The sequence below is a fragment of the Cnephaeus nilssonii genome, assembly GCF_951640355.1.
Source record: "Cnephaeus nilssonii genome assembly, chromosome: 16".
Classification (NCBI taxonomy): Eukaryota; Metazoa; Chordata; class Mammalia; order Chiroptera; family Vespertilionidae; genus Cnephaeus; species Cnephaeus nilssonii.
This window is the reverse complement of record NC_137087.1, coordinates 35,327,187-35,341,593: the sequence shown is the minus strand read 5'-3', so window position 1 is coordinate 35,341,593 and position 14,407 is coordinate 35,327,187. Positions and strand designations below refer to the sequence as shown.

The 14,407-nt window shown below is 33.2% G+C and overlaps 1 protein-coding gene across 1 annotated transcript in view; it reads right to left on the bottom strand.

Annotated features, from left to right (window-relative positions):
• Nucleotides 1–14,407, bottom strand: part of PTEN (phosphatase and tensin homolog) — a gene marked incomplete at its 5' end in the record, with an annotated part of 80,685 nt that overhangs the window by 55,092 nt on the left and 11,186 nt on the right. Inside the window, one exon of the mRNA XM_079793263.1 lies at nt 1,348–1,432. Within this exon, the coding sequence (XP_079649389.1) occupies nt 1,348–1,432 (85 nt within the window). The remainder of the gene's footprint in view (nt 1–1,347; nt 1,433–14,407) is intronic.

Genomic DNA, 14,407 nt, shown 5'->3' with positions numbered 1-14,407 from the left:
CACAACAGAGAATACTTGTCTGGTGACTGCACTGCCCAATTCCCAGATTCTCCATCTCTCAATCAAAAATGTACTTTGCTCGTCCTTTTTTCTACCACCCATTGCATTTTCTCTTGATGTGTTATCACTGACTAAGCCAGATCAAACTGCTTCAATGTTAAGCATCCTTCCCCTGTGTCTTGCCTATGAAAAGGGCAAGTTCATTTCCCTCTTTTCAGTTTCTTAAATAGTACTTCTGACAGCCTCATGTATGATACCTATACTCTAACAGAAACCACAAAGAAAATAGTTTTGGGTTCTTTTGTAGTTTTTGTAGAAACTGAAATTTAATTCTGAACACAATGTAAACACTACAAAAACCCAACTGGACACAATTCAGTACTGCAGAAATATTAATATACTTTGGTTCCAACTTATAGCTAGCTCATATAAGGGTATAGGTAAGCTTATGTACTTAGACAACTATTATAAAAAGAATTATAATTGCACAATCCTTTAAAAGTGCTTTACAACTAATTATAACATTTAATTCTCATAACCATCAAATATTTAAATTGAAAATCTTTAAGAATAACCCAAATTTTAACTTTTAAAAGCCATTATTGTTTCTAGTAATATTTTGCAGTTAATTTCTTCATAACAGATTTTTGCATTGACATCAGAAAATATATTGACTATTTACACAGCAGATACAAATTCCTTCTCTCATAAAATATACCATGTACCGTTAGGTCATAAACACATTAAAATTAATTAAATGGGCCTTTCCATTCGTCCTTGTTCTGAGCTGAATGATAATAACACTAAGAAAATTATGCAAAATTATAAAATGGACAAAGTCAGTCTTGGTATGCCCAGCAATTTTTTTCTAGACCCTTTGCACCAAATACTTTTTCAGGTGCTTGGTACACTTATGACCCATTATAAACTACTATATGTAAAACTACATGGTATTGGTGATATATACCTTAGGATAAATATATTTAAGTGAATAAATGCACTCAAGAATTTTAAGCCAAACCCCCAATTGTAATATAAAAAATAAATAAATAAAAATTACAGTGTAATGAATCCAGGCATTAACCTACTGAAGGGCACTTTGTAGAGTCCACAAAAGCATAGCACATACACCTGATTAAGTAAAAAGTTCGTTCTTATCAAATTCAAATGAATTGTATCCTATTGAGGCCCATTAGACATATTAAAAAAATAGTTATAGAACACCAACATAATATCCAAATCAAGTTTACATGCCAAAGCACATCTTTTTCGGTGGTTTAGAAATATTTTCTAAATGGAAATACATTAATATAGCAATATTCAAAATTAAAAATTAAGAGTTCTTACCTTACTACATCATCAATATTGTTCCTGTATACACCTTCAAGTCTTTCTGCAGGAAACCCCATAGCAATAATGTTTGGATAAATATCTGAGTACTTAAGTTAAGAAAATACCTGAAATGTGGAACAATGAAAAGTACATGTACACATTTAAAACATTATCTGGAAAGCTTTCCACACTACAGCTTTGCTAATGAAAATTGTCAAATTTATTTATCTATAAACTATCATTAGTTAAATACATCCTTTTTAAAAATCCTCAAAATTATTTGGCAAAATAATTTTAAAATCCCTCTACTTAGTACATTGAAAATGTACCTAAGGTAAAAGGTAGCTCCCATTCTATAGTGTTTAGATATACATGGAAAACAAAAACCTCAGACTTTATAAATCACAAATACTAAATGTCTTGGTACAAAAACCAAAAAGCCAATTAAAAACAAGACAACAAAAATTTACACAACCTCCAATTTTCCTGATTATAAGACACCATGTATAGAGAAAAGTGGATACAATTAAGAATTAGGACATCAGATTTAAGACATATAATTTGGACAAGTCACTTAACCCTTTTAGACTTCAATTTCCTATTCCACATGATTACACTGAGACAACCATTAAGATCTCCTCACCCTTCATGTTATGACTTGATAATACTGAACTGGGATAAAAACTTACTCTCATTTCCTATCAAGGTAATCAATATTTAGCATGCCTATTCTAGTCCCTTGTTACACACTACAGTTGGCATAACAACAAACATCTACACTTAAGAATAACTTATATCAAACTATAAAAAACTACCAACAATCTACATTTCTATGCATTGTGTCCATCATACCAGCGCTCATTTCTTCTTGAGCTCTATCAATCCTCTCTAATCCCATGATTTCCTGACTGTAATCTTTCAGATGAGCCAAATTAATCTGCCTAAAGCCTCCCTTCAAGACCATCTCTAAAGTTCTCCACCCACCTACTTCTGGACCCATTCATCTTCCAAATGCATTTCAAAATTCACCATATTCAGTGCCCTTTTCTAGATTTTTCTTTTTTACTTTCTGCTTGCTGTACTCACATTATTAAGCTGATTTCACTATTATTTTCAAACCAAAGATAATTATCAAATTACTGAAAGCTTTTATTTTGATAATTAAGAAAAGGTTGTATGTGTAATCAATGTTCTATTCATGTGATTACTACGTACTGGTTGGATAGATTTACAGACTAAGAAAAAAATGTGCACAACAGTGTATACATTATGTTTTGGAAAAAAATATTTTATAAAAGAAATAACATTTTCTTTTTGGGTAAAGAAATATTTACACATATATTTTAAAAAACTTAAAGGGTCTAACAGCCAAGTTCACAGGTACAATGCTGTTATGGGTACTGTTTTAGCAAACCAGCCATAAAGGACATTTTTGAGCCAACTAGAGAAATTTGAATATAATCTGGGTATTGGAGGAAATGAAAATCACTGAAATTAATAAGTAGACATTTATGGGTGGGGGGAGAGTTGTAAAAGAGAAGTACAATGAGATCCATCCTGGTAAAAGATAAAAGGGGAAAAAAATGTAAAAAATATATATATCCAAATAGTTATATGTACACAAAAAGATTACAGACTAAGGTACTAAAAGTAATAATCTCTAGGTGGTGAGAGTATTTTTTCTAATTTTTGTATTTTCTATTTTGGGAACAATGCACCTGCACTGTTTCTGTAATAGATGTTTAAAATTGTGTTTCTTTTATAATTATCTCCAAGTCTATTTACTAAGTATCATGAGAAAATACTGTCTTGGCCTGTATGACTAGGAATCATCTCTGTATGTAGTTTTTTTAAATGCTGAATTTCTACCCCAAAAAATTATAATAATAATAGTATCTATGATTTAAATAACATTTCCTATGTGCCAGGAACAATTCTTGCCACTTTAAGATACATAAAACCACCCCAAATTTCAAAGGGTTCTTCTGTAAAAATTCCTAAAAGAAAACTATTAGGATGATCATTTTTAACATCATAAATATTAGCTATCATCTATTATCTATATACTAGAGGCCCGGTGCACAAATTCGTGCACAGGTAGGGTTCCTTGGCCTGGCCGGCGATCAGGGCCAATCGATCGGGGCCAATCGGGACAGTCCAGCAGGGGGGAGGGACCGCGGGAGGTTGGCCAGCCACGGGAGGTTGACTGTGGGAGCGCACTGACCACCAGGGGGTAGCTCCTGCATTGAGTGTTTGCCCCCTGGTGGCCAGTGTGCGTCATAGTGACCAGTCGTAACAGTTGTTTAGGCTTTTATATATATGTACTAGTATATAAAAGCCTAAGCGACCAGCCGATGGGTTGCTATGACACACACTGACCACCAGGGGGGCAGACGCTCAACACAGGTGCTGCCAAGCTGTGGTGACTTGGCAGCTGCAGTTCTCAGGTGACACACCCAAAATCAGAGAGGAGGGAGCCCAATTCCAGGGTGCATCACCCAAGAACTGCCCTCTCGCAATCCGGGACCACCCGGGGGATGTTGGAGAGCCGGTTTCGGCCCGATCCCCGCAGGCCAGGCCGAGGGACCCCCCCCATCGGTGCACAAATCCATGCACTGGGCCTCTAGTTCTCATATAATAAAGTAGACCCACCTAAAATGTACCTCTTGGTCAATTATTGACATGTTTTAGGGCATTATGTCCATTCATGAGGGGGGAAAAAAGCAGAAGAGAATAGAGGTTCAAATCAAGCCTATTGCAGTACAATTCCTGAAAATGTATTCATTTTCTTTTCAACTGTATCTTGGAGCACAAACATAAAAAAATGTGGGGCTTTGTTAAAATACATTTTTATTATTATAGATTTGAGAGAGAGGAAGGGGGGGGAGAGAAACATCGACTTGTTGTTCCACTTATTTATGCATTCATTGGTTGATTCTTCTATGTACCCTGCCAGGGGATCAAACCCGTAACCTTAGTGTATGGGGATAACACACTAACCAACTGAGCTACCTGGCCAGGACAAGAAAATGTGATGGTAAAAGAAGAAAGTGAGGCAGAAGGAGAAAACCAAAGCAGTGGGAGCTACCATCAATCTGAAATTCCTATTTATAAAATTTTAAATACATTTTAGTCAAAAATATCCATTCAAATCATGCAAGTTTTCCTAATACAAGAGAACTATTTCTTATTAAATAATAATTACTTCTACCAACAAACTTACCTAGCCTAACCATTGATTTCAGTGAGAATGCTGATTTTAACTTTATAAAAAAAGCACAGAAGTATAAAAACCCCCTTTTTAAAAAAATATATTTTATTGATTTTTTACAGAGAGAAAGGGAGAGGGACAGAGAGTCAGAAACATCAATGAGAGTGCCCTAACCGGTTTGGCTCAGTGGATAGAGAGTCAGGTCAGCCTGCGGACTTTAAGGTCCCAGGTTCGATTCCAGTCAAGGGCATATACCTTGGTTGCAGGCACATCCCCAGTGGGAGGTGTGCAGGAGGCAGCTGATCGATGTTTTCTCTCTCATCGATGTTTCTAACTCTCTATCCTTCTCCCTTCCTCTCTGTAAAAAGTCAATAAAATATATTTTAAAAAAGAAAAAAAAGAAAGAAACATCGATGAGAGAGAAATATCCATCAGCCGCCTCCTGCACACCTCCTACTGGGGATGTGCCCGCAACCAAGGTACATGCCCTTGACCGGAATCAAACCTGGGACCTTTCAGTCCACAGGCTGACGCTCTATCCACTGAGCCAAATCAGTTAGGGCTAAAACCCCTTTAAATGCAGTCATTTTAAGCAGGACTAAATTCAAATTTATTCTTGCACTATGAATACTAATAAATAAGTTTGCAAAAAACTCAGTTAACTTAATTAAGAAAACTATTTGTCTATAACTATACATAAATGGGAATGTTAAGTACTCATTAAAGTAAACTCAATTGGCCTCCTCCTTTATTCACTTAACCACTCAAACACATATGGAACACTGGAAGGGGCACTGAGAATTTAAAGTTAAGTAAAGACTACTGCACTCAAGGAGTTACTTATTTTATCCGAGAACACAGACACAGAGACCTACAACTGTGCCAAAGACCCTATTATGTACATATCAAGATGTTTTAAGAGCTAGAGAAAACAGAATTCTGTAGGGGCAGAGATAAAGTTTCACAAAGTAGGTAACACGTTAGATAATCCTTAAGAAGTCAGACAGTAGACAGAAGGAGAGCAATTACAACACTCCAAGCAGAGTATAGAGCAGATATGGAAATACGTAAAATAATCAAAAAAAGTGAGCAGTCCATTGCAGCTCACACATGAAGCTTTATGGAGAAGGCAGCAGGACTGGTAGACAATTAGGAGCAGGACTGGCAGAAGATTAGGTCTAGTTTAAGGATGCCATGGCAGGGAATTCAATTTAGTCAGGAAATGAGGAGTCAAAGGCCTGCATCACCCTGGCAGTCTCTTGCAGAGGAACAATCCATTTCCCTGCAATCTCCTGCAGGGTAACTATCAAATCCTTTCTTTAAAGAGAAATCTAGGAATTCAGTCTTTTTAAGGTTTCATTTGCTTCAGATTCTCACCTTCCTTATTTATAGAGTTTAAGATTTTACCCAAGATTTTGGCATCCATCATAAACTAGAAAGAACATGTGCCAGACAGTATGCCAAATAAATTCTCATATAATCCTAACAATCCTATGAAGCAATATTACCATTTCATAGATGACAAAATTCTGAGGGTCAAAAAGTTTGGGTAACTGCCCACGATCCCAAAGCCAATAAGTAATGTTATGATTCAAACCCATTATGTACATAATTACAAAGCCCAAACTTTTTTACCATGGTGCCTCACATAAGATTATAATTATTTTATATTTCCAAATCATTAATGAAAATGTAAAATTTTCAAGAAAGCAGGCAAAAATGAAAGTGATTTACCAATCAAATGTTAAAACTTAAAATCTTATTTAAGAGACAAAAATGGTTTCCAAAACTGATGTCAGCAACTAATGAGTGCTGAATGTTGAGGCAAATATTTCTTATGCCAAGTATTATACCAATAAACAAAATCTCTAACATAACTGTTTTGCTTCCCCATTCATTAAAATTTTTATGACATGTTTTTAGACATTTTAAATCAAGTAAGACTGAGAGCAAAATGATTTGTAATACAGAACAGCCTTAACCAGCACTTACTGGATATACTTTTGAATAAGAAGTAGTGTTTAATATGAAATTTTCATCTATGACTAAATCTTATTTTAATTATGATTACTGAAAGTAAAGCAGTTGTGAACAGTTCCTTTGTTGTACTCTGTATAATACACAGATATGCTTATCCCTAAACAAGTTATAAACTAAAATGCAATGCTAGGACACAAAACAAAAACTGCCTTTTTCCCCCCTCTCATAATTATTTTAAGGAAAATAATTTCCATAGATCACATAACAAACTTTTCTTAAAATTCTAGTTAACTGCAAGTTATAGTAACAACATGAAGCTATAACATACACAGAACATGACTGGCCAAATAGAAAGTGATAAACAGATTTAGAGAGGTAGTGATTAAAATGCATCAAAAGCAAATCTAAAGTTGTCTGGTTCACCAGGGGAACACTGAACTAAAAACAGCAGCAAGAGTGAAGAAAGAGCCCAGCAAGTGTGGCTCAGTGTTGAGCATCGATCTATGAACTAGGAGGTGACTGTTCAATTCCAATCAGAGCACATGCCCGGATTGCGCGCTCAATGATCGTGCAGGAGGCAGCCAACCAATCATTCTCTCTCATCATTGATGTGTCTGTCTGTCTCTCTCTCTCCTGTCTCTCTCTCTGTCTCTGTCTCTCTCTCTCTCACTTCCTCTCTGAAATCAAAAAAATATATATTTTTTTAAAAGAGTGAAAGAATAAAGTCAGACTTGAAGAGAAAACAAGAATCAAAGCAAGTTAGCAAATACCAATACTTCATTTAATTTTATTTTCCAAGAATTTCTGAAGATTTCCCCTGCTTTCCATCAGTGCTCTCAACCAGCAGACACTTAAGGCCAGGTTAAAGGAAATTAAACTATGTTTACATTTCTCTCAAAAAATTTTAACAAGTTTAAATTTAACAAATACTTTCCAAGGATGTCACAGTTATATCCACATTATCTCTTCTAATCAAATTATGCTTTAAATACTAGCCACTCTCTGGACTTGAATGACTTTCTCATTTAAATGAAAGACTTTATTTCTTACTAGATTTTATTTTTCCCTATTAAGTGTGGTAAATGTTTAGATCTGGTTTCTAAATTGAAGATTCATACTGGGAGAAAAGCAGAAATAGGAGTTCCTCTAATTTTCCAGTTGATAAAGTGCTAATTGTTCATTATTTAATAATAATTTGCCCTATTATATAAGGCATATAATCATTCCTGTACATACCAAATTAACGCAGCTTAAAATCTTATTTTCTAAAATGAAAGGGTACAAAAAGCTTGAACTACAGAAATATTAAGAAGAATGCTCCCAAAAATAGGGATTTTAAAAATAAAGAATGGCCAGATATAACAGGAACATTTAAAATATTTACTAAATGTCAGACCTTGTACTAAGCAGTAATGCATATCATCACTAACATAATTTTATTCTCAGCTTTGTACCTTAAAAGCCTAACTTCAGGTTAAGTTACTCAATATCTCTGGGCCTCACATACTTTTGTTTTAGATTTCTATAAAATAATGATAACAACACTAGCTGTAACTTCTTCACTGGCTGTTTTAGGGATCAAATGGGATATCTGGAACGATCTTTAAATCCATAAAAATGAAAGGGCTTTATAAGTGTAAATAAGGATTATCTGAGATTGCATGAGTTAGAATTGTCCTTTTTTAGTTGAAATGTCTCATTACAAAACTCAAAACAGTGTTTTTATAAATTATAAAAAGAATTCCAATATATTAAGTTAAATTCACTTTAGCAGAAATTTTAGTTTTTTTGAACACTTTTTAAAGTAAATATCCCATTTTTTAAATTTTTTAAGTTTTTTTATTTATTTAAGATATTTTTATTGGTTTTTAGAGAGGAAGGGAGAGGAAGTGAGATAGAAACATCAATGATGAGAGAGAACCATCCATTAGCCACCTCCTGAATGCCGCCTATTGGCGATCGAGCCTGCAACCGGGCATCGAACTGTGTGATCTCCTTGTTCATAGGTCGATGCTCAACCATGGAGCCACATCGGCCAGGCTCTTTTTAACACTTTTTAAATTACCTGCTTGCTGTGCCAACACAGAAAGGAAAACTTACTGCCAAATAATTTATGAACTCTACTGAAGTTTTCTACTTCTCCAAACAATCCAAACCTCACAACTTTCTTTTACATGTTTATAACAACCCGTCTTGACTGAAATGTTTACACGTTGTTGCTTTGAAAAAGAAATCTAGACCTCACTTTCTAAAGGAAAACAGCAAGAATTTCTAGTAATCCTATTAAGCAACACTATAAATTGGTTCGTTTGACAAGAAATCTACAACCTATGCCCTAGCCCGTTTGGCTCAGTGGATAGAGCATCGGCCTGTGGACTGAAGGGTCCCAGGTTGGATTCTGGTCAAGGGCACATGCCCGGGTTGCGGGCTCCATCCCCAGTAGGGGGTGTGCAGGAGGCAGCCAATCAGCGATTCTCTCTCATCATTGCTATTTCTATCTCTCTTTCCCTTCCTCTCTGAAGTCAATAAAAATATACTTTTTAAAAAAAGAAATCTACAACCTGTGGTAAAGAGCTATGAAATATTGTACCTTTTAATCCAACAATCCCACTCTAATATTATCCTCTAAAAAAACAGACAAAAGTAAACTATACAAAGATATTCACAACAGTGCTGTTTATAAAAGAAAAAAATGAAGAAAATCCTAACACAGTGCCCTACACAAAGCATAATAGTTAGCCTGATGAAATATTACCCATATAGCTTTAAAAATAAATACCCACTGACAGATGAAAGTTTGTGGGGAAAAAAGCTCACAGAACATTAGAAAAATACTGATTAAAAGTATGTAATTATGCACATATGTACATTAACAAACAGGGAAAGATAATTTCTAATAACAAACATTTGAAATAGAATTAACTTTTTTCTAATGAATTGTTTAAATTTAAGAATCATTTTGAAAGCATTTCAAACCAGATATAGTAAAATTACACCGAGTTAAAAAAAATTCTTTTTTAAAAGAACAATAATGGCACTCTGAACTTTATTTAAATTGAAGCAAATTAATCACTGAAAAATATCTTACACCAAGTAACTGATAATGCTAGCAATACTCTATAATCCAACGTACAATTTTTTAGTGTATTAGCTGAGGCATTATTAGTCCCTTCAGTTAATTTAATCAATTTTTCTTGAGAGTTATTAATACTAAAATATTATATCCACAACTCAGGCTACATCTGAGAACTTCTAAATATTTAGGTTGCCCAACTAACTGGTTTTAACGAGTATACCAAACAATTACCTTCTTCCTAGGTCTCTGGATGAATATGATAAGACTGATTTCCTGTTTCAGAACTCTGCTGCTGTTAAAATACACACACACACCCCTCTCTACCGTTTTGCTCCCACTAAAAAACATCTAAGATTGACTACCAATAACAAATCAAAAATACGGCTATAACTTATATAACAACTACCAAAAAGATTATCAGCTCAACCACATGCATTAGACATACTTGTCAACATTATACACTTGAACTAAGCCAAATGATAACTCTAATTTTCTACAGCAAAAATCAGAATAAGCATACAAAAGATTATAAAAGTTAAAATTATAATATTGGTCCAGCATTACTATAAAGAACATAAGGGGGTATCTTTTAACTCTAATCTTTATATTTAATGTTAGATTTATGTTACTACTGTAATATCATTCTATTATAAAAGCCATGCTTTTATTTATTTTACCAGAAGTGACAACCTAAAACACTAAATTTTAGCTAGTCTATAGATAAAGTGAAAAAACATTAACTTTCACAGAAAAAAAAAAAGACATTCAAACAGTTAAGGAACAGAAGAAGCTAAGGGATCTGTCACTAATCTGAGAACAAAGGCCTAGTAATATTCAATGGTAAATTCATTCAATATTAGCAAATTGCATTCTGAAAAATAAAAGATTACAAGATTTCCAACTGCATCAATCTTTTAGATACAACCATGAACTAATTTTCTAATATTCAAAAACTACTATACACAAGGTACTAAGAAAACAAGGTTCTAATATAAATGTCTCTGGCAAGTTGGCTTTCTTTTTCCCATTAAGCCAAAACTGCAAATTTTTTTAAATTTACTTCTAACAATCAAATTTATGTTTCAAAGAAAGCCCTGTTCATTTGAACTACTTTATGGGGAAAAGCTCCAAATAAGTGTGTGTTACACAGCTTCCTTTTATATTAGCTTTAATATAAAATCAAGTCTCTCTATTCTGTACCTTAAGACAAAAAATCATTTGGAAAGGATTTGCTTTTTTTTTTCACAATTGGCAAAAATAGTTTTGCCTAAGTGCATGCAGTATTTTAATCTGGATAAGAACAATATGAACTAGAAATACTTGTGGATTTTAAAATATGAAGGCATACATAATGACATTCATTACTATATTGGTGCAGTCAAATTACTGATTTTGAAACTGCCTTGTTCTAACATTGAAAATATGATTCATATTCTCACTGAAGGTATTTTAATCACTGTATCAACTTTATAATCACTTGAATAAGTGGTTATCAAAATATCTGAAATTACATACACTAAAACACTAGTTAAAATTCCTGTTTTAAAATTTAATAGCCCTAGCCAGTTTGGCTCAGTGTATAGAGCATCGGCTTGCGGACTCAAGGGTCCCAGGTTCGATTCCGATCAAGGGCACATGACTGGGTTGCAAGCTCGGTCCCCAGTAGGGGGCATGCAGGGGGCAGCTGATCAATTATTATCTCTCATCATTGATATTTCTATCTCTCTCTTCCTCTCCAAAATCAGTAAAAATATATTTTTTAAAAAATTTAATAATATGCAATTTTAAAATATAACAGATATGAGTCTATATTTCTTGGTTTAAACAGATAAAACTCCATTTTAATCAGCCACCTATAACTGCTTATTTCTGAAGAGACACCATTTTAGTATGAACCCAATTCTTGTAATTGGGGGGAAAAAACACAATTACTAATCATGGTTAGTTGTAGAATCTTCATATTCAAAGGAGAACACACTAAAAATCTTAGAAAATAATTATGCTGAAATGTAAAAGAAAAAAAATTAAGAAGTCAACTTTTTCAACCCGTAAACAAACTTAAAAAACAACATTTAACATACAGAAAGACAAAAATACCAATAGATAAAACGGACAGAAATGAAAACAAGGAAAAGGAGCTCTTTTAACACCACACCCTTTGTATACTATTAAGTAAATAGGTAAAGACTTTTAAACTTTTAATATTTGAGTAAAAATCTGAGCTACATGTGTGCCTCTCTTAATGTAAGATATATAATTTATGTACATATTATCTGTCTATCCAAAAAGGTATCATTCTTTTCATGGCCTACAATTCAGGCCTAAACAAATGCTATAAACTGATGTTAGTAAAATAATCCACTTTCATCGGACATTAATTTGAAGTTGGCAAGATGTTTCTTATAAAAAAAATACAGGCCCCAGAAACGAAGTTGCATTTGAGAACATAAATTCAAAATCATATCTAAACTGAAATATTATATCTGATCATATCAATCATGTGGCATGAAAACAAAATTCTCAATTAAAAAAAAACACGTTAACAATAAATAAAACAAAGTAGATTAATTAATCAGATCTTATTAAGCCTGATATGCAAGTTCAAAGACTTGGCAATACCAAGTGCCTGGGAGTAAAACGAAATTAAGTTATAGAAACAAATTTTGTAGTGGCTCAAAATGCAACAGCAAAATTTTAAATGGGGAAACTCATTTACTAGCATACAGACAAAAACTGAGTTGTAGGAAAAGAAAAAGAGCCTGAAAAATATTTAAAGCAAATCTTTAAGGAATATTTAAGGCAGTTGCCTGATTAAGTTTTATAATAATGAATTCCTATATATAAAACTGTTAAGAAAACTACAGTTTAAAACTATCATAGCCTTGTAAATTTTAATATCAAATTAAAACATGATGTTTCTATTTAAGTATCAAAACAATCTCATAAAGTAAATTAATAAAAGACAAACTTTCATTATATGATTAGTTCCCAACCAGTATCTTTGTATTTTAGTAGAAAAATGTAAACAGCAGCATAACCATTTTCATTTTTGTAAAAGCTTACAATTTTGACATTAGTCTTTAAAACTCATAATTAATAGATAATTCCAAAAATAGAAGTGTCAAAACCACTTATATCACTAGATTTTCCTAACTTTTCCCTATATTTAAGTAACAGATGGCAAGCCTTAGTTCTTGGACACTACACAATAATCACAATCTGTGTGACCTTTTCAATATTAAAAAGAATCCAAAACAACCTTAATAATGAGCACCTTAGCTATTTTACAGTATTATAAATAATCTTGATTACCTTGGACAAAACCTAGATATGCAAGATTGTACACTTTCAGTGACTAAATTATTTCTTTTATATAGATTTCCTACAACTAATCTATGAAAACTATTCAGATATTAGATTGCTTCTCGTATGTTCAAAAAACCTATTTGCGCCCTAACCAGTTTGGCTCAGTGGATAGAGCATCAGCCTGCAGACTGAAGGGTCCCAGGTTCAATTCCAGTCAAGGGCATGTACCTTGGTTGCGGGCACATCCCCAAGTAGGGCATGTGCAGGAGGCAGCCGATCGATGTTTCTCTCTCATCGATGTTTCTAGCTCTCTATCCCTCTCCCTTCCTTTCTGTAAAAAGTCAATTAAATAAATAAATAAAATAGAATGATTCCCTTTAAATTAAAAAAATAAAAAACATATTTGCATGCACTAAAAAAATATTTTTGCCTTCACAGTGTTTTCTTTAACATCAAGAAGGTATATACCACATCTAGATCAAAATTTCCTTGTTTAAAAATTGAAACAATTTTTCTTCATTTGGAAAATGTTACTCTAACAAGTAATTCTGTTTTAAAAAGAAAGAATTTGTTTCTTCCTCAATATTTTTTATTCTAACTACATGAATAAATTCATTGAGAAAGAAGTATAATTTGCCTGGCCAGTGTGGCTCAGTGGTTGAGCATCTACCTATGAACCATCAGGTCACTGTTTGATTTGAGCCAGGGCATATGCCTGGGTTGCAGGCTTGATCCCCAGTAGGGGGCATGCAAGAGACAGCAGATCAATGATTCTCATCATTGATGTTTCTATCTCATCTCCCTCTCCCTTCCTCTCTCTGAAATCAATAAAAACCTATTTTTTTAAAAAAGAATTATCTTTTAACTAATATAGTTAAAATTATTACCCTTTTTAAATTTTTTAATATGTGACACAAATAGTACCAGACATAACATGCAATTTTGACCACAAAAATTAATATTGATCATAAATGCAAATATACAGCAAACCTTCATCAGTTAATATCACCAATTACTGAGGTAACTATGCAAATATATATTATATCACTCAAAATATGCTCCAGGGAACAGTAACATCATGAGTCATATCCTTTTCTTTTTAAAGACAGAAAAGCAATGCATTATAGCTACTTTAGTATAAGATGATGTGATATAGTTTATCCAAATAACTTCTATATCCACTTTAATTCCAAATTTTATTTCATCTCACTTAAGTAAAATATGCTTAAATTTTAAATATGCAGTAATTTCCCTATAAGTAAATAAAGCTTCAAGGCTCTAACACTTCAGCTATTTTTGTGTGTGTGTAACAGATTTTTTTTTTTCCTTGCATATAAGTTCTTTGGTGAATCTCTTCCCATCCCTCCCAGATTATGATTTTATGGATCAAAATCATGAAAATCTTTCTTAATATTTAGAAATATATTGGCCCTCTTAAATCCACTCTGAAAAAATAAATAAGAGAATAGCAAATATATATATAATTAGTTCAATACTGGAAA